General features: G+C 51.5%; 1 protein-coding gene across 2 annotated transcripts in view; it reads left to right on the plus strand.

The window, feature by feature from the left end:
- The window catches only part of MYOM3 (myomesin 3), a 56,828-nt gene extending 42,115 nt beyond the window's left edge, over positions 1-14,713 (plus strand). For both annotated transcript variants that reach the window (XM_079776707.1, XM_079776706.1), the window contains exons 26-37: positions 1,075-1,219; positions 1,356-1,415; positions 1,785-1,852; positions 2,890-3,000; positions 5,173-5,260; positions 5,818-5,856; positions 6,112-6,220; positions 8,122-8,285; positions 8,489-8,525; positions 8,711-8,733; positions 10,160-10,215; positions 11,468-14,713. In XM_079776707.1, the coding sequence (XP_079632833.1) occupies positions 1,075-1,219; positions 1,356-1,415; positions 1,785-1,852; positions 2,890-3,000; positions 5,173-5,260; positions 5,818-5,856; positions 6,112-6,220; positions 8,122-8,285; positions 8,489-8,525; positions 8,711-8,733; positions 10,160-10,215; positions 11,468-11,731 (1,164 nt within the window). In that variant the 3' untranslated portion in view covers positions 11,732-14,713. The remainder of the gene's footprint in view (positions 1-1,074; positions 1,220-1,355; positions 1,416-1,784; positions 1,853-2,889; positions 3,001-5,172; positions 5,261-5,817; positions 5,857-6,111; positions 6,221-8,121; positions 8,286-8,488; positions 8,526-8,710; positions 8,734-10,159; positions 10,216-11,467) is intronic.
- The last annotated feature ends 4,091 nt before the right edge of the window (positions 14,714-18,804 follow it).

Here is an 18,804-nt window from a genome sequence, read left to right on the forward strand (position 1 = left end):
TTGCCCATACTCAACTGTTTTTACTTACAAACACAATTTCAATCTCATGACAGATTTAATTATGAGATCATATTAATTGTGACTTTTACCACCATCAGAAACTATGTGTTGTAGAGGGATGGGAAGGAGCTCAGGGTTAGATGCCACAGGACTCATACATCACCCCCATCGGTTGTGTGCCCTTAGACAAGACCCTTCCCCTCTACAGGCCTCTGTTTCTGCATCTGTACAATGGGGCTGGTTGTCCCAGAATCAGGAGGAGCAAAGGAGGAAACAGATTTGAATGTTCTGCTTAACGATTAAGTATGAACTTAGCACATGGCAGAGGAAGTGTCACAGAGTCTAGACTATTGCTGGCCCTGATAGAAATATAAAATAAAACTATATGGCTCCCTCAAACCACACATACCAATAAGACCAGAGGGAATAAGATTCTAAATGTGGAAAGGAGCCCAGCCTTCATGGCTCAGTGGTTGAGCATTGACCTATGAACCAGGAGGTCACAGTTCGATTCCCAGTCAGGGCACTTGCCTGGGTTTCGGGCTCAATCCCCAGTGTGGGGCATGCAGGAGGTAGCTGATTGATGTTTCTCTCTCTCTCTCTTCCTCTCTGAAATCAATAAAAATACATTTAAAAAAATAAAATAAATAAATGTGGAAAAGAAAACTTTTAAAACTGTTAGAATATGACAAAATACAAATGAGTGTTAATTCTGGATAGCAAGTGCACAGGCTTTTTAAATATTATCCTTTATACTTTTTGGAGAATTGTAAAAGAAGTAGAAAAGGGGGAAAATGGCACAATAGGGGTTGAGGCGTATTATTAATTGCAATTAATTCAAGCACCAAGACTCATCCCTGTGCCTGCCAGCCCCCAGGGGTGTTCTCAGGGGCTAGTTGTGGGGAGGACCCCACGCTACAAGCAGTAGAGGGTTACCCAGGGCTCCCTCCCCGTCTCTGAAGGCTTCTAACCTGCACATACCACTCTCCAGGCCCAACCGCATATTTGTGTCATAACGCAAATGCCCTGAGGCTGGAAGAGGGCACAGGGGATTCTCGGGTTTGTTCTCCCCAGGACCGCAAAATCAATTTTGAGCGAGAGAAGGGCCTGGTGGAAGTGATCATCCAGAACTTGCGTGAGGAGGACAAAGGGTCGTACACAGCTCAGCTCCAAGACGGAAAAGCCAAAAACCAGATCACCCTGGCCCTGGTGGACGATGGTCAGCCGCGCCCTGCCCGCCCCGCCCATGCACCCGGCCTCAGCTCGTGGCTCTGGGGTCTTCTGTCCACCCTGAAGCCCCTCTGTGGACCGGCGTTCCTCTTGGCTCATGCCAGCCCCTCCCTGTGTGTTCACAGATTTTGACAAACTTCTGAGGAAGGCAGATGCTAAGAGAAGAGACTGGAAGAGAAAACAGGGTAAGAGTTCCTGGGGTGAAGTTCAAAGGCCTCGGCCACCAGGCCAGAGGTCAGGGCTGGGGAACTCTGGATCCCTCAGCCCTGCTGGGCCCCCAGGGAGGCCACTGCAATTCAGTCCAGCTCTGCCCCTGTGCCAGAACGAAACAGCGCTTACCCCACGAGGAGAGTGAATGCCTCCCTAAATTTTGCACCCTAGGCACCTCCCTTGCCTCACCCTAGCCTCTGCCCCTCTGGTGGGGGCAGAATCTGAGGGGACCCGTGGTGGCTACCAGCCCCAATCCCAGCTGGCTTCCCTTGTCTCGCCACCAGGTGGCGCCCTGGCTGAGCCTGGAGCTCTGACTGGTGGGCGTGTTTGTTTGGCACTTGCAGGTCCCTATTTCGAGGAGTTCTTGCAGTGGAAGGTCACGGAGGACTGCCAAGTGCTGCTGACGTGCAAGGCAAGTCCCTGCCCCGAGGCCCACTGGGCTATCTCTGTGGCTCGTCCCCACGCCCGGTGGCTGTATCTGCTCTGCTCCCACAAAATCAGTACCCTGTGCTTGGTTGATCCCACACCTGCAAAGTAGCGCAGGGAGACTGCATCTAACCAGAAAGCAAAGCCACCGTTCGCAGAGCCCAGGGAGCAGAATCAGCGGGAGCTGGGTCAGCCTGGAACTAGGTCTCCAAGCTGCACAGGGTAGGGGTTCTTTGGGGCCCAGGGTCTGAGAGCAAGTGAGGGGTCTATGTGTTGAGCAGGTTCCCTGGTATCTATCGGCCGCCTTGCCAGACACTCTGCTCAGTGCTTCAGAGCATTGTTTTATTTCATCTGCCTCACGGGCATCTGTGAGTTAGGCATTATTACCCCCACTTTACGGATGGGAAAACAAACAGGGGAATCGCTCAGAATCAACAGGTGGAGCGGAGAGTCTGTCTGACTCCCAGTGGTGCTCCTTCTCAGCACCCTGCGGCCTCTTTAGGGAACTCGGGGAGGGCCGGGTGGGGGAGGGTACTCTCCCAGAGCATATCACTTCAGCAAACTCAAAGCACCTACTGTGCACCGGGCACTCTGCAAGGCACTGGGCATACAAGGAGGAAGAAGTAGTCTCCTTAAGGAGACCACGGTCTGAATCAGGATCCTTGGAAAACAGCGTGCCTCCTGCTGAAACCGAGACTCGTGTGCACTCTGGGGAGCTTCCAGGAAGGCTTCCTGGGGGAGGTGACAATTGACAAGTCTAAGATGCGGAGGTGTTTACAAGGAAACTAGGGTAGCAAAGGGGTCGAGAGGCAGAGGGAGCAGCATTAGCAAAAGTCCTGAGTCCAGAAGCCAGCAGAGACATGGGTGTGAGGAAGAAGGTGGCTGGGACTTACGGTGAGGGTGTGTAGGTGCAGGGGAAAGTGTCACATTTGTGGGGGAAAAAAATTTAAAAAAGTTCTGAGGAGCTGAGTTTTTACTTAAAAAGCGGAAGCCTGATGGAGCCACATCCTCCACTTTCCTCAGGTGACCAACACCAAGAATGAGACCCGTTTCCAGTGGTTCTTCCAGAATAAAGCGACGCCGGACGGTCAGTACGACCCGCAGACCGGGGCAGGGCTCCTCTGCATCGAGGAGGTGAGTGCAGCTCCAGCGTCAGGGCTCACACCCCCGGGCAGTGCCGGGAGCACCGGGCGCCGAGTCAGGAGCAGGGCCAGGCTAGGTGAGGCCGGTGAGCCAGGCACCACAGGTGCAAAATGCAGGGGGGCCCTAAAACTCAGTAATCAAGATGAATAATATTTCAGCCCTAGCTGGTTTGACTCAGTGGATAGGGCGTCGGCCCACAGGCTGAAGGGTCCCGGGTTCGATTCCAGTCAAGGGCACATACCGCGGTTGCAGGCTCAATCCCCTGCCCCGGTCCGGGCACATGCAGGAGGCAACCAATCGATGTGTCTCTCTCACATCGATGTCTCTCTCTCTTTCTCTTTCTTCCCTTCCCTTCCATTCTCTCTAAAAATCCATGGAAAAAAATATCCTCCAGTGAGGATTAACAATAATGACAACAAAAGATAAATGATATTTCATACAATAGTTTTAAAAATCAAAATAATGGGGCCGGGGAGGCATGGGGAAACAATTCCAGGATTTTAAATAAAGAGAGAATCAGTAATACTGATTTCCCTTTTGTGTGGACTCCAGGCCTGGCCCTGGCCTGTGTGGCCTTGGGCTCGTCGCTGTTGCTCTCTGACCTCCGTTTTCATGGCAGCATGAGCGGGTATGAAGGGGTGCTCTCTCAGACTCCTTCCTGCCCTGTCAGGCTAGGATTTTAGGGTGTGAAGGCCAGGCACCAGGCCCGGGACTCCGTTCACCCACCCACGTCCCCCGTGGCCTCTGAGAAGCGTGACCTGGTCAAGATAGAAACGCGAGTCTTGCTCTCAACGTGCATGTGTTTCTGGCTGCCAGAGAGGTACCTCCCTGATCCTCACAGCAAGGCCACCACGCAGCCAGGCAAGGGCTATGCCGCCGTCTCAGATGAGTAACAGGAGGCTCAGAGGGTTTAAGTACAAAGGCCCAAGGCTAGAGAGCAGGGTCAGAACTCGCTGCAGTCACCTTCCCAAGGGGCGGCGGGGGGGGTGGGGGGGTGGTTGTGGAGCCTTCACTTGGGGCGGAGGGAAAGGACTAGGAGAGGACTCTTGGGGTTTGGCCCTCTGGTCCCCAGGTTAGGAGCTGCCTCTGCCTTGGCTGCCTCACAGCGCACCATGTAGAAATGCTGGGGGTGAGGGAACAGGGAGGCAAATATCACTCCCCAGGCCCTGAGGAAGACTGGGTAATGACAAGTCACATCTGACCTGTGGGCCTTGTTTTTAAAGCCCTAGCTGGTTTGGCTCAGTGGGTAGAGCATCGGCCTGCGGACTAAAGGGTCCCAGGTTCGATTCCAGCACATGCCTGGGTTGCAGGCTAAATCCCCCCCAATAGGGAGTGTACAGGAGGCAGCCAATCAATGATTCTCTCTCATCATTGATGTTTCTATCTCTCTCCCTCTCTCTTCCTCTCTGAAATCAATAAAAATATTTTTTTAAAAGTACCACCCAGCTAGGCTGGTGTGGCTCAGTGGTTGACCATTGCTATGAACCAGAAGGTCACGGTTCAATTCCTGGTCAGGGCACGTGCCTGGGTTTTGGGCACAGTCCCTAGTGCAGGGCTTGCAGGAGGCAGCCGATCAATAATTCCCTCTCATTATTGATGTTTCTATCTCTCTCTCCCTCTCCTTTCCTCTCTGAAATCAATAATATATATATATATATTTTTTTTTTAAAGTACCACCAAGTTAATGGTTTACTTATGTGTTGATGCAGGCTTCATTTTGGGGTTAACAAGCATGTGCCAGAGAGGACCCCCTATTCCTAGGTCGACGCTCAACCACTGAGCCACGCCGGTGGGCTTCCCTATTCCTGAGGGAAAGAACACACTTCCTTCTACAGAATTACAGGGGGTCCCTCCTTCCAGGGCCCCCAGGAAACAGGGCAGCTCAGGTGGGGGGTGAGTGGTGCTCAGACAGACTCCACGCAGAGGGGTCACTCGCTCTGCTTGAAGCAGCTGCTCTCGACTCTCCACCCACCACACCCTCAGGCCCAGACCAGCCCTGAGTTGGAATCAGGGGGCTCTGGAGCTGGAAGGAGCCTTAGAGCACACCCATTCCAGATGGGTAAACTGAGGCCCGGGAGGAGATGGGTCTTGCCTGAGATCACACAGAGAGCGAGGCCCGGCCTGGAGCCCAGGCTGACCCTGCCTTCACTCACTTCTTTCCAGCTGTCCAAGGCGGACATGGGAGTTTATAGAGCGTCGGTTTCTGATGACCGAGGGCAGGATGACACCATACTGGACCTCACAGGGGAAGGTAGGGGCTGACGATGTTGGAGATGGGCCAGGAGGGCCAGGGGGAGTTCACGCTGAACCAAGAGACAGTGATCTGGCCTGTGGGGTGATATGTATAGGAGCCCCATGGCACTTGGGGCAACTGAGGCCCAGAGAGGTTAAGCGACGGGCCCAAGGCTGCACAGCTAGTCAGTGGCAGTGGCCTGGTCTGTGTGACACTGAGGCCCCTGTTCACTGAAACATACCACAGTGAGCCCAAGCTTCAAGTCTCCCAGCCCAAGTTCACTGCTCTGCCCCACCGGGGCCCCTGGCTCCTCGTCCAGCTGTAGGCGCAGCGGGCAAGAGCATTGTCAGGTCGGCCCACTCATCCTCCACCCGTGGGGCCCCTGCCTTATCCGTCACTGAGTGCCCCAGGCTCCCTCCCTCCCTGACCATGGCAGGTGTTCTTCAGAGCTCCCTGTGCCCAAGAGCCGCTCGTGAGCTCCTCCAGTCTTTCTGAGGATGCCCCCCTCCTGGTGCGTCCACGGGGGGTGAGGGGGGGGTCCAATGTCAGCTGACCACTCTCTCTGTCTCCCCCAGCCCTGGACGCCGTCTTCACGGAGCTGGGCAGGATTGGTGGTAAGTAAGCCCCTCTCTCTGCCCAACCCTCCCTGATGCCAAATCGCCTCCAGGGACCTCCAACCAGCCTTGGCTGCTGGCGGTGGGCTTAGTCTCCAAACCCAAAGACAGGGGGCGGAGGGAGAGAAACTCCTGCCTCCTCACAACCCTGCATCCTCCCACCGCACCCCGAGAGCAGGGACAAGGTGGTGGGCCCCAAAATGTGCTGCCCGAAGGAGCTCGGGGGAGACTCACGCCTCTCCTCTGCCTCCCCAGTGCTCTCTGCCACCCCACTGGAAGTCCAGGGCACGGAGGAGGGGATCCGGATCTTCAGCAAGGTCAAGTACTACAACGCGGATTACATGAAAACCACCTGGTTCCACAAGTAGGTCGGCTTTGCCCTGGAGCCCTAGCCCGGCTGTAGGGGGCCCAGCACCTGGCCCAGCTCAGTCCCAAGGGGTCGGCAGACGGGGTCTCCCACTGGTTCTGTTGCCCACAGCAGGAGTCAGGAATTGGGAGAAGGGAGATCCCCCAGGGAAGCTGGGTAGCCTGGTGGTAGGACCAGCTTAGGGCAGCCTCTGGAACTGAGGGAGGGAAGGGTGCAGGAACCAGGGAGAACCAGCCAACCAGGTGGAGGAGGGGGTCATGGTGCCCTTGTGAGTCTCTGCAGCCTTAGCAAACTCAGGCTCAAGCAGAAGGGCCTGTGGGGCTGACAACTAACTGAGGGCCAGGGCTTGAAGGGAGGGTAGATAAGGTATCCACGAAGATTTGACTGCGGACTAAGTAATCCCAGATTGTATGAGAGCAGAATTTTTCTGGCGCTTCTCGTCACTTGCACTCCTCAGCCTTGTGGAGCAGACATTGCTGCACCCATTCTGTGAAGAAGGCTATACTGACTGGGTCAAGTTTGTCAAATGAGTGAGCACTGAGGCCAAGTTGAATTCCAAGATAACGGAGCTCCCACTCTAGCATTTCTAAGGCCTGTGACTAAGCCCAGAGGTGTCGCTTCTGCAACACAACACTGGGACATGGGTCAGGTGTTTTCAGGAATGAACTCTAGTTAAAAACAAGAACAAAAAAGGTTAGGCCTAGCCCTAGCCAGATTGGCTCAGTGGGTAGAGCGTCGGCCTGTGGACTGAATGGTTCCGGATTCAATTCCAGTCAAGGGCATGTGCCCAGGTTGTGGGCTCCATCCCCAGTAGTGGGCATGCAGGAGGCAGCCCATCAATGATCCTCTCTCATCATTGATGTTTCTATCTCTCTCTTCCACCCTCCCTTCCTCTTTGAAAGCAATATATATATATATATATATATATATATATATATATATATATATATATATTTTTTAAGTTTAGCCCTGGCCAATGTGTCTCAGTGGTTGCATTGTTGGCCTACATACCTAAGGGTTGTGGGTTCAATTCCCAGTCAAGGACATGTACCTGGGTTGCAGGCCAATCCCCAGCCCAGGTCAGATTGTGTTCGGGAGGCAACCAATAGATGTTTCTCTCTATCTATCTATCTATCTATCTATCTATCTATCTATCTATCTTTCCTTCCCCCCCTCCCTCCCTTCTGCTCTCTCTAAAAATCAATGAAAAAAATATTCTCAGGTGAGGATTAACAACAAAAAAAAAGGCAACAAAAAGAAGTTTAAATGGTTTCTTTCTAAGGGTGAGGGGAGAGTGGTTGTGGAAGAAACCCTGGAAGGGTTAAAGATGAGGAGAATGAAGAGGCGAGGAAGGGACTGGTGGTCACTGACCTGAAGCACTACTTCCTCCGATTCCCAGTCTGCAGGACATGGCACAACACAGACTCAGCAGTGCCACATAGTCGATGTGCCACAGGGTTTAATGGATGTATGATGGATGGGTGGGTGGATGGATGATGGATGAATGGATGGATGGATGGATGGATGATGGATGGATGGGTGGATGGATGGATGATGGATGGATGGGTGGATGGATGATGGATGGATGGGTGGATGGATGATGGATGGATGGGTGGATGGATGATGAATGGATGGATGGATGGATGGATGGATGGATGGATGGATGATGGATGGATGGGTGGATGGATGATGAATGGATGGATGGATGGATGGATGGATGGATGGATGGATAGTTATGGAATGTCTCATGGATGCTCACCACCTTCAGCTCAGGAATCTGGAAACAAAACCCCAGGAGAGGCATTCAGGGCTGGGGAAGCCTGTAGACCTGCAGACAGCTGTCCTGAGCAGCACAGGTGGGCTGTGCCATGTTAACCATTCCTCTGCCCCACATTCAGAGAGAAGCGCCTGGAGAGCGGCGACCGGGCGAGGGCTGGCACCACGCTGGATGAGATCTGGCTCCACATCCTGGATCCCAAAGACTCAGACAAGGGCAGGTACACCCTGGAGATCGCAGCCGGGAAGGAAGTCCGGCAGCTCTCAACCGACCTCTCGGGGCAAGGTGAGCTGTCCGCCTGTCTGTCCCAGTGAAAACCCCATGGTCTTTTGGACAACCCCATGCCCATCCCACCCAACCTGGCATTGCCCAAGAGAACTGGGCTGGGAGGAGAAAGAGTGGAGGGCTCGTGGCGCCAAGCCCCGCACCTGAGGTCACAGGGGCAGGCGCCCTGACACCCCTTTCCCTTCCCTGTTTCCTTCTCACAGCTTTTGACGACGCCATGGCTGAGCACCAGAGACTGAAGTGAGTTCCTCTGTGTTTCTCAGTGTGAATCACAGGCCCGTGGGTCCGGCATGAACTGTGCACAGGACCCCTTTCTGGGAGCCCGGCCAGCTCTTCCTGTCCCTCCTCATCCCCTCACCCCCACCCATGCACCACTGTCCTTTAGCAAATGGAACCTTGAGCCTGTTCCCATTTCTGTTTTTCAGAGCCTTGGCCATCATCGAGAAGAGTAAGTCACCCACATTTCCGTTGTTTTCACTTCCGGGGTTGGGGCGGCTGCCAGGGAGCTTATGGCCCCCGGGGGGCTGTGCAGGTCCCAGTGGGGTCTGCGTGGCTCTGAGCTGTCTCGGAGCTGCCAGGGACACCTGGGCGGTGACAGCGTGAAGACAGATGGGTAAGGACTCCGAGGGTCCCTGAGACTGTGGGTGTGGAGGCGCCCAGCGTGGGCCAAGTGCCCAGCAGGCCCATGGGCAATGTCAATGGCAAGGTCAGGTGGAACCCGACGGGCAGGGGACAACCAGGAGAGAAACTGAATGACTCTGAGAAACAGAAGCGAGAACTCAAAACCGCTAGCTGGGGACACCTGTGGGAGGGGGAATTCGCCCTCCACAGAGACATTGTCCCTGAGTCTCCCACTTGGCAGGAAGTGCGGGCCTCAGCATTCATAAAGATAACTGGGAAGTGGGGGTCTACGTGGCCAGGCAGTGGGGAGTCCTTCAGGGGCGTGGCCTCTTTGGTGGCGAGAGTGCAGCCCGAGACCCCCCTCAGCCTGCGCCTTGCCAGGAGGTGCCGTCATGATCAGGAGGCTCGCAAGACCATCACACCACCATCCACGCACTCACCCAGCAAGAGCATCCCTCCATCCTGGGATGCGTGTCCCTGGGCAGGACCCCTGTCCGGGACTCTAAGAGGGGGAGCTGAGTTCTCCACACACGGTGGCTGGGCTTGTGGAATCCAGAGTCCAGGGAAGCGGACCCTTTCACCAGCTGTGAAGGGCCTGGCGACCGTCCACAGCGTCCATCTCTGGGGCCTTCTCCCCCCACCCCGATTCAGGGTCCTGCTCCCCTGACATCCATCGGACTGACACCCGCCACTCAGGCTCTTTGCACATCCTCGTCCGTGCTCTAGGGTCCACGTTCCACCCCTCCTGCTCCCACAGCCTCAACAGCAGCCTAAGGAATACATGGACTTCCTGCTGAGTGATGTACAACCGCTCCTCTTGCCCACCCACAATGGCCACCAGGTCCCCTCCTCAACCAGAGTCAGTGTCCCCAAAGCTTCTGTCCCATTTTTCTTTGCCCGCCCCCCCCTCTTGAGTCTCCGGTCCATCAACACCTATTGTGTGCTTTTGCCAGTTTAAGGCTCAGAGCCATCTCATTTACCTTCTTTCCCAGTTCTTGAGGGGAGGGGCATCCCATTGCCCCCTCCAGGTGCCACCAGTCATGACCAGGACTTCAAGTCAATAACAGAAACACATTATGTCCCCTACTTTCTGTTTACGAAGGCAGGAAACATGTGCTACAAATGTAAAGATTTCCATCCCTAAAATGATGAAAATAGAGAAAAGGAGCATTGCTCAGCTCTGTGGAAACTTGCTTCTGGGGCGCAATCTGCAGGAAAACATTCATCACTGGGGTCTCACTTTTTCCTTGCAGATCGTGCCAAAGTGGTGAGGGGCCTGCCAGATGTGGCCACGATCATGGAGGATAAGGTACAGACTGTCCCCAGCCCAGGGCCAGCGGTCCCATGCTGTGTTCCCTCACATGTCCATCAGAAATCATGGCACAGCCCTGGCTAGTGTGGTTCAGTGATTGGAGCGTTGGCCCGCATACCGAAGGGTCACAGGCACAATCCCCGGTCAAGGGCACATACCTGGGTTTCAGGTTCAATCTCTGGCCCTGGTCAGGGCGCGTGCACAAGGCCACCAATCAATGTGTCTCTCTCACATCAATGTTTCTCCCCCTCCTTCCTTTCCTCCCTCACTTCTTTCCACTTCTGAAAATCAATGGAAAAAATATCCTTGGGTGAGGATTAACAACAACAACAAAAATCATGACACCCTGTAGCCCTGTGACTCCAGCACCTGGCCGAGTGACAACACCTCATGATCATGATGAGTACAAAGGAAGCCCCTGAGCCTGGGGTCAGACCCAAGGGGGTGCTCGCCCCAGCTCTGCCAGCTCTCCTACCGGCCTGGGTGTCATGAACTTCCTCTGTGACTTCAGTTTCCATTAGGGGTTCAATTAGATGATCGATAAAAGCCCTTCCAGGGCTGAAATTATGCAAGTCTAATGTTCTAGAAAATGACAGCTACTGTGATCACGGTGCTTACTTTGTGCCAGGCACTATTGCATACGTGCTACATAAGTTAGCTTGTTTAACCATCCAGGCAACCACGTGGAATGGGATATTATTACTAGTCACACTTCATAGCTGAGAAAAATTAGGCCCAGAGAGGTTAAAGGACTTACCTGAGGTCACACAGCTTGAAGGGGCAGAGCTGAGGCAGCCCAGCTCCAGACTCTGAGTGTTTGACCATTACATTATACGGCTCTGATTTAGAGCTTATTCAAGAATTTCCAAACGCAATTTATACATCGTTGTATTAAAGCAACATAGCCTTATTTGCATATGTCATAATGACATATATACCACAAAAAGCAATGAAGCAAAGCTCAGGCCATTCTGGGGCGGATAACTGGCAGAATAATAATGATCTAAAACCCTAACTAGTAAGTGTTCTTGTAGAAAAGTGGAGGATGGAGGAAAGTTGACGATGGAGGACGGGGGTTAAAGTAAAATGTCTCTCTCTTTAACGTTATCCCTTTATGTGATACAATAAAATGCACGGAATGAATTTATCACAAGGAGCAACTTGCGCTGGGAGCTCGCTGGGGGAGTGACGGCGAATGCCAGGGGTTCCTACCAGGAGCTGATCAAGTGTTCCCTTCCTGTCTTTCCAGACCCTGTGCCTGACCTGTGTCATCTCAGGAGACCCCGCCCCTGAAATTTCTTGGCTGAAGAATGACCAGCCTGTCACCTTCCTTGACCGCTACCACATGGAGGTTAGGGGGTCAGAGGTCACCATCACCATCGAGAGGGTCAACAGTGAGGACAGCGGGCGCTATGGCGTCTTTGTCAAGAACAAGTATGGCTCCGAGACAGGCCAGGTCACCATCAGCGTGTTCAAGCACGGGGAGGAGCTCAAGGTGCTGGAGAAGAAGTGATCAGACACAGCCAGGAGACCGGAGTGGGGGCGGGGGGTGGATACACCTCAGTGGAGCAACAAAGACCTGGCTGGGGTCCCCTCCAGGAGAGTAGGATCAGCCCTGGACTTGGAATAAGACACCTCTGAGCAAGACCCAATTTCAACTCTATAGTCTCCATCAGCCTAGCCTTTCTCATCAATCAAACAGGAATTCCTACTCCTAGGGAATACTTATAAAAGCCATTTATAAACCATATACCACTGGTTCTCCACCCGAGGGACAAAAGACAATGTCCAAATTTTTAATTGTCACAACTGGAGGTGTCTATTGGCAGAAGTGTCTGTTGGTAAAGGTCAGGGAAACTGCTAAGCACCACAGCTCCGTACCACATGGAATTATCCCACCCCAAATGTCAATGGTGCCTAGGTTGGCTAGCCCTGCCATAAAGTGATATATCACAATACCCCTCTTTTAGTATGCTATATTTTCCATTCACATAAGTTCAACCAACATTCATGTGAAGTCTAGCATGTGCCAGGCTGAGGATGGCATCGGGAGCACAGAGATAAATACTATTCAGGCCCTGCTGCCCAGGAGGCTTCAGCCCATTGGGAGAGTCAGACCCGGGTACAATGACTCCAGGACAAGGCAGATGATAAGATTATAAAACAAGTGCAAATAACGTGCCACTGGTGGTCAAAGGAGAGAGACAGATGTCCGTCCCAATTGGAGAAGGGGGGCTTTCAAACATCTCCACGGAACTAGCAGAATTGTGTCGGACCCTGGAAAATTAGTCCAATTTGGTGGTGGTGATGGGAGGAGGACATTTCAGGAGTGCGGCCTGGTGGGAGCAAAGGTGAGGAGGTGGGTGATGCTGTCTGGATGGCTTTGGATGCCAGGCTGGTGAGCTGGATGACCTTCAGGACGTCTTCCTGCTCGGGGCCTCTGCCTGTTGTGACAGATCCCAGTTGGCCTTGCTTGATGGACCCCAAGTCAGAGCTGGGCATTTCACCACTCTCTGATTTCCTTATTTTTTCCATTGATTTTTAGAAAGAGTGAAGGGAGGAGGGGAGGCAGAGAGAAACATCAATGTGAGAGAGACACATCACATCGATTGGTTGCCTCATGCACATGCCCTGACCAGGGCTGGGGATGAATCCTGCAACCGAGGTACGTGCTCTGGGCCGCAGTCAAACCCTTGACTCTTCAGCCCATGGGCCAACGCTCTATCCACTGAGCCAAACTGGCTAAGGCTTCTTTTTTAAAAAAAATAAGATTTGGATTGGGTGGGGTTTATAAAGTTATAGATGTTTTGTTGTAAAAATTTAGAAAGCCATGAAAATTATAAAGAAGAAAATAAAAATCACCTATAACTCCAACACCAGAAGATAACTCACCTCCGTTTTCTGAAATGACTTCTGAACTTAAGGATAAAATGAATCATCCCTACATCCACCACCTGCACATGCATCCGGCATGGTGGGTAACATATCCCCCAGCCCAAGTTCTGGGCTTATGGTTCAGTCAGGCCAGGTGTTCCGGGGAGGGGGGTGGCAGGAGGACCTGAATGTGCCCTGGCCAGGAATGAGTACGGGGAATTGTGCAGGTCTTGGAGGCGAACACATTGTGGGCAATTATTTTCCTTTCTCTGGGCCTTGATATCCCACCTATAAAAAAAAAAAAAGAAGGCTGCCCTGGCCAGTTTTGCTAAGTGGTTAGAGCATCAGCCCGCAGACTGAAGGGTCTCAAGTTCAATTCCCAGTCAAGGGCATGTACCTCTGTCACAGATTCAATCTGTGCAGGAGGCAACCAATCCATGTGTCTCACATCAATGTTTCTCTCGCTCTCTCTCCCCACATCAATGGAAAAAATATTGTCGGATGAGAATTTAAAAGAAAAATAAAGGAAGACTGAAAGATTATTTTTGAGGGCCCTTTCAGCTGACACTGATATTACTTCCCAAAGCTCAATCCTCCTCTGCTTTTCTGGTCTCATGCTGATCTGATGAAGAAAAAGGCTCATCCTCACCCTCCCTCCCACTCTCATACGTGGCATCTCAGAGGAGGGACTTGGCTTCTTACGCGTGTCAATGAAAAATTCACCAATTTCAAAGAAATCAGCACAGTATCCGTGCACCCTATCCCTAGCAGCAGTCCGGATATGGGTCCATATGTACTTCATCTTCACACCAAGCACCCTCCCTTCTCCTTCACATGATCTTCACCGAACACAGGGAGGTAGGCAGAGATCTTGGTGACGACAATAAATCACAGAGGCACAACACTTAAGAGGCTTTAAAGCATTCTCATACCGCAGAGTTCATCAGTTCAATGGGACGGCATCAGGGGCCCCATTTTTACAGATATGGCAGTTGAGAATCTAAATGGTAAGTGGCAAGGTCAGGTCAAGGACAAGAACAAGGGTCCCTGGATCCTGTTCAGAGGACATTCTGCTCTGCCACGCTGCCCCTGAGCCCAGCGGACGGGTATATGGAGCCCAGAGGTGAAGCAATTATAGTTCTTAATAAACGCGAGAGAATTGTCAAAGTAATGAATGAGCAAATCAGTAAGTCTCCACTGTCCAGAAGAATAAAATTTCCTCCATGGGAGGAACAGGGCTGGGTGGGGACCATGGACCACGGCAATTTGCCATGAGTTCCTGTTGGCCCTGATGGAACATGGTGTGAGTGCCCCCTGATGGTAGGGAACGGGATTGCATGCTAAGAAGAAGCTCAGAAGCAGTGCATCCTGTGAACTGTGATTTGGTAACAGTTTAGGAACTAGAGCTGAGCCCTGTTGTGCTGTATATGGACAGTTTGTCTTTGTCCAACCTCCCTGGATAGAGTCCGCAGAGCAGCATCCCTGAGCAGCCTTCCTGAAGACTGGGCTCCCCATCACCCTGTGTGCTCTGCTCTTTTTCCCTGCTTCCATCTCACAGAGCCCAGGCTCAGCTGGTGTCTCCATTAGCGTCCCACCCAGGAAGACTGTGGACAGGGCGGGTCCCAAGAGTGGGGCAATGAGGATGGAAGTAGACCTTTCATTGTTCTCTCTCAGTTCGTCCCACTTAATCCCAATGAAACCTCAATCCACTCAGGTGGGAGAAAGTGGGACGAACCTTGCTAAAGGGTATTGTGACATAATAAAATAAATAAATATTTGGTCTTTGGTCCTTGTCCTTGGTTCCTGACACACAGCTCCTATCCTTTGGAGTCTCCGGGATGCTAAGAGTGTCTTTTTCATGCTAATGAGATGACTTCTTACTGGAGCTCTTAGATAGCTTTAGGATGGGTGCTGGTCTCCAGAGAGTCCGAGGCATGATTATAGGGTTGAAACTTTCTGTCCCACCCTCTCACTTCCAGGGAGGGGAGAAGGGCAGGAGATCGACTTAATCACTAATGGTCAACGGTTTGGTCAATCATGCCAAAGTCATGAAACCTCTTAAAAACCCTAAATGATGGGATTCCAGGTTTGTGGACACATCAAAGTGCTGGGAAGGTGGTACACCCAGAGAGGGTATGGCAACGACACACATCTTCTTGCCCTATGCACCTCTTCACGTGGCCGTTCACCTGTATTCTTTATAATAAGCCAGTCAATGGAAGTAAAATGTTTCCCTGAGTTTTGTGAGCTGTTCTAGCACATTATCGAGTCTGAGGAGGAAGTCATGGGAACCCTCAATTTATAGTTGGTTGGTCAGAAGTGCAGGTGGCAACCTGGGACTTGGTGTCTGAAGTGAGAGCAATCTTGTGAGGGCTGAGCCCTTAAACCTGGGGAATCGGTCACTAACTCTGGGTGGTTAGTGTCAGAATTAAATTACATTGTAGGGCACCCAATTAACATCTGGGGATTTGGAGAACTGGTTGTTGGTGTGGGAAAACCCACACATTTGATGTCAGAAGTGCTGTGAACCAACACAGGTTCAGAGTTATCAACCAACCACCTCCCCACGGGGTCTCTTCCACCTCATCTACTCTATCTCCCGAGCCCAGGGTAGGTGGCGATGGCACGCCATTATCACCCAATGAAGCCAGACTGTGCAGCTTCACCTCATTCACACTCTACAGTTTGAACTGCCACCCTTCACATTATTCTCCTCTTCCCAACCTGTTGCCGATGGCCTCCACTCCTGCCCATGGCCTACACTACTCCCAGCATCCGGCTTGCTGGACCCCTCTGCTTCCTCCCTAGCTATAACTCCCGATTGCTCCTTGCATCATTCTTTTACTGGCTCATCCTGGGAAACATCTCAGTGGGGCTAGCCAGTGGTCGGCAAACTCATTAGTCAGCAGAGCCAAATATCAACAGTGCAACGACTGACATTTCTTTTGAGAGCCAAATTTTTTTAACTTCTTCTAACGCCACTTCTTCAAAATAGACTCGCCCAGGCCGTGGTATTTTGTGGAAGAGCCACACTCAAGGGACCAAAGAGCCGCATGTGGCTCGTGAGCCGCAGTTTGCCGACCACGGGGCTAGCCTGATCCCTGGTACCCTGCATGGGACTCAGAATGTCAGGAACTTTGTCTCCCTTATCTGGTGGAGTCCACAGCAAACACACAGCCCAGCATTCTGCAGGAGCCCTCCATGGATCTCCGGGCATGCCGGACTCCAGGGAGCCAGGTAGGGTGTGGAGGCTGAAGGAAGGACTGACAGCCAGTGGCTTCCTCCTTTATCACACCACCGGCCACTCCTCCCCGACACCCTTCTGCCACCTTTCAGATACCAGCCCCTTCCAAATACCTGCAATCCTTGGCCTAAAGCAGTGGTCGGCAAACTCATTAGTCAACAGAGCCAAATATCAACAGTACAACAATTGAAATTTCTTTTGAGAGCCGAAAACCGACTTCTGCGCATGGGCCACGAAGTTTCAATCGCACTGTATGTGAGCGCCCGCACGTGGTATTTTGTGGAAGAGCCACACTCAAGGGACCAAAGAGCCGCATGTGGCTCGCGAGCCGCAGTTTGCCAACCACTGGCCTAAAGCATTGAGAGCAGTAAGTGGGGGAAATATAAGAAGCAGGAACCCTGATGGAAAATGTCAGACCTGGCCCTAACCTGTTTGGCTCAGTGGATAGAGCGTCAGCCTGCGGACTGAAAGTTCCCAGGTTCGATTCCAGTCAAGGGCATGTACCTTGGTTGCGGGCACATCCCCAGTAGGGGGTGTGGAGGAGGCAGCTGATCGATGTTTCTCTCTCATCAATGTTTCTAACTCTCTATTCCTCTCTGTAAAAAATCAATAAAATACATATTTTAAAAGAAAAGAAAAGAAAAGAAAATGACGGGCCTGTGTAATAACCTCTACCCACTCAGCCTCAGCTGAGCTCTAGTCAGATGCTTTCCATACCTTAAAGTTTCCAAATCACTTCAAACGACTTGGGTGACATGTTCATGCCGAAAATAGTTTCAGAAGCAGCACTCCCCAGAAGTCTCTAGCTAGAGGAAGCCAGATTTTTTACTTCCAGTATTTGAGAAAAGTGTAAATCCTGAGGCCAGAGGAGTTCCAGCCAAGAAGTGCCCTGGGTTGAGAGCAAAACAAGTAGCACAGCCTGCAAGGAATGTGCCTCTCCTCTTCTGGGCCTCCCAGAAACCCCTGCGCCCCTGGGCTGACTTATATCATCGCTTCCTGTGCTAGCAGATCTAAAGAAAGAGAAACACAGGGCCACACAGAAGTCTTTTCATTCCGTTTATAGAAGTGTTCATGGTGAAATGAGTCTTTGCATTTGCTTAAAAATACTCCCGTTTGGGGGGGGGGGGGGGAATAGGAAGGAGATAAATGAATAAGTTAGCAAAATATTGATGATTCTTGAAGCTGAGTGATGGGTGTATGGGAGTTCAGACTACCATTCTCTCTACTGTTGTATATGTTTAAATTTTTTTAAATAATAGAACATTTTAAAGACTCCATGGGAAACCAACCCTCAGCTGACTTTTCATCTGGAGCCATTTTAGCTCTGTATCCAGCAATTAGTCAAGGACATTAGACACAAACAAGTGAGCACGAAGTTCTTCTTTTGCAGGAGGTTTATACAGCCTGTTATTTCTCGATCGCACTAATTAAAATGAATGGTCATGTAGATGCCCTACAAGAAATCATTATCAAGTAATGGTAGTAGTGTTTTGTTTTGTTTTTATTACCCATCCAAATGATTCATCGGCTCTGCATCCATTCAACACGATCTCTACGGAGCTTATGATGTGGCAGGAACATACAACATTAAAGCTGGATGCTGTCATCTGAGGCCCAGCTGTTCTTCAGTGATCTCTGTTCCCAGGCTGGACCGACAGGAAAGCACCTTCTCTGCATCACCCGGGCTTCACTGCCCATGCGCCCACCTTCCCCTTTGCTTGATCCCTTTCCCCAGTGATTGGCAGGGAATGGACCGGTGGATCCCTGGGGGGGGGGGGGGGGGGGGGGAGAGAGACACTTGCAGCTTCCTAGCGAAGCTGCCCAGATGACCATGCTTATAATGCCTGGCCTCCCCTTGCCTTCTTCCTATTGTTAATATTAATAACTAGCTAATGACAACAGTAACAATAGGGGAGTCTCCCTTGTTCTCGGCCGGACAATACCTTTTGTTGCCCCTTTTGGACCAAAGCCCCCATGTGACCCTGGAGTGGTCTCTATTGTTAACGTAAAAAAGCATTCAAACCTGTAAAGAATTTTTGTGAGTTTATGTGCTCCAAGCCGTCAACAATTGCCGGGAAGCAGAATCTCAATTGTTTGGGATAATGCTCCGGAGAATAGCCTTTTTGTTTTGTTTTTTGTTTGTTTGCTTTTGTTTCTGTTTTTACCTATTTTTATACATTACAATCAAAGAAGAAGACATAAGTGGGTTACATGAAATCCATTGGTGATAGATTAGGGAGGCGGGAGAAACCAAAGGCGGGGGCCCTCTAGGATTGGATAAAAAGTAAAATGATAGACACATACTTCTTTTACTGAGGTGGGTGCAGGATAGTTAACAGTCAACAATTAACATGATAACAATAACAATGAATGAATTTATGGTCTCTGTCCTGGTTTCCAGGTGCATTTGCTTGCGCCCCAGGAGTGGGGTGGGGGAGAAGTTATAAGTTACTCTGACATTTCATAGG

Source organism: Cnephaeus nilssonii (assembly GCF_951640355.1).
Source record: "Cnephaeus nilssonii genome assembly, chromosome: 7".
NCBI lineage: Eukaryota > Metazoa > Chordata > Mammalia > Chiroptera > Vespertilionidae > Cnephaeus > Cnephaeus nilssonii.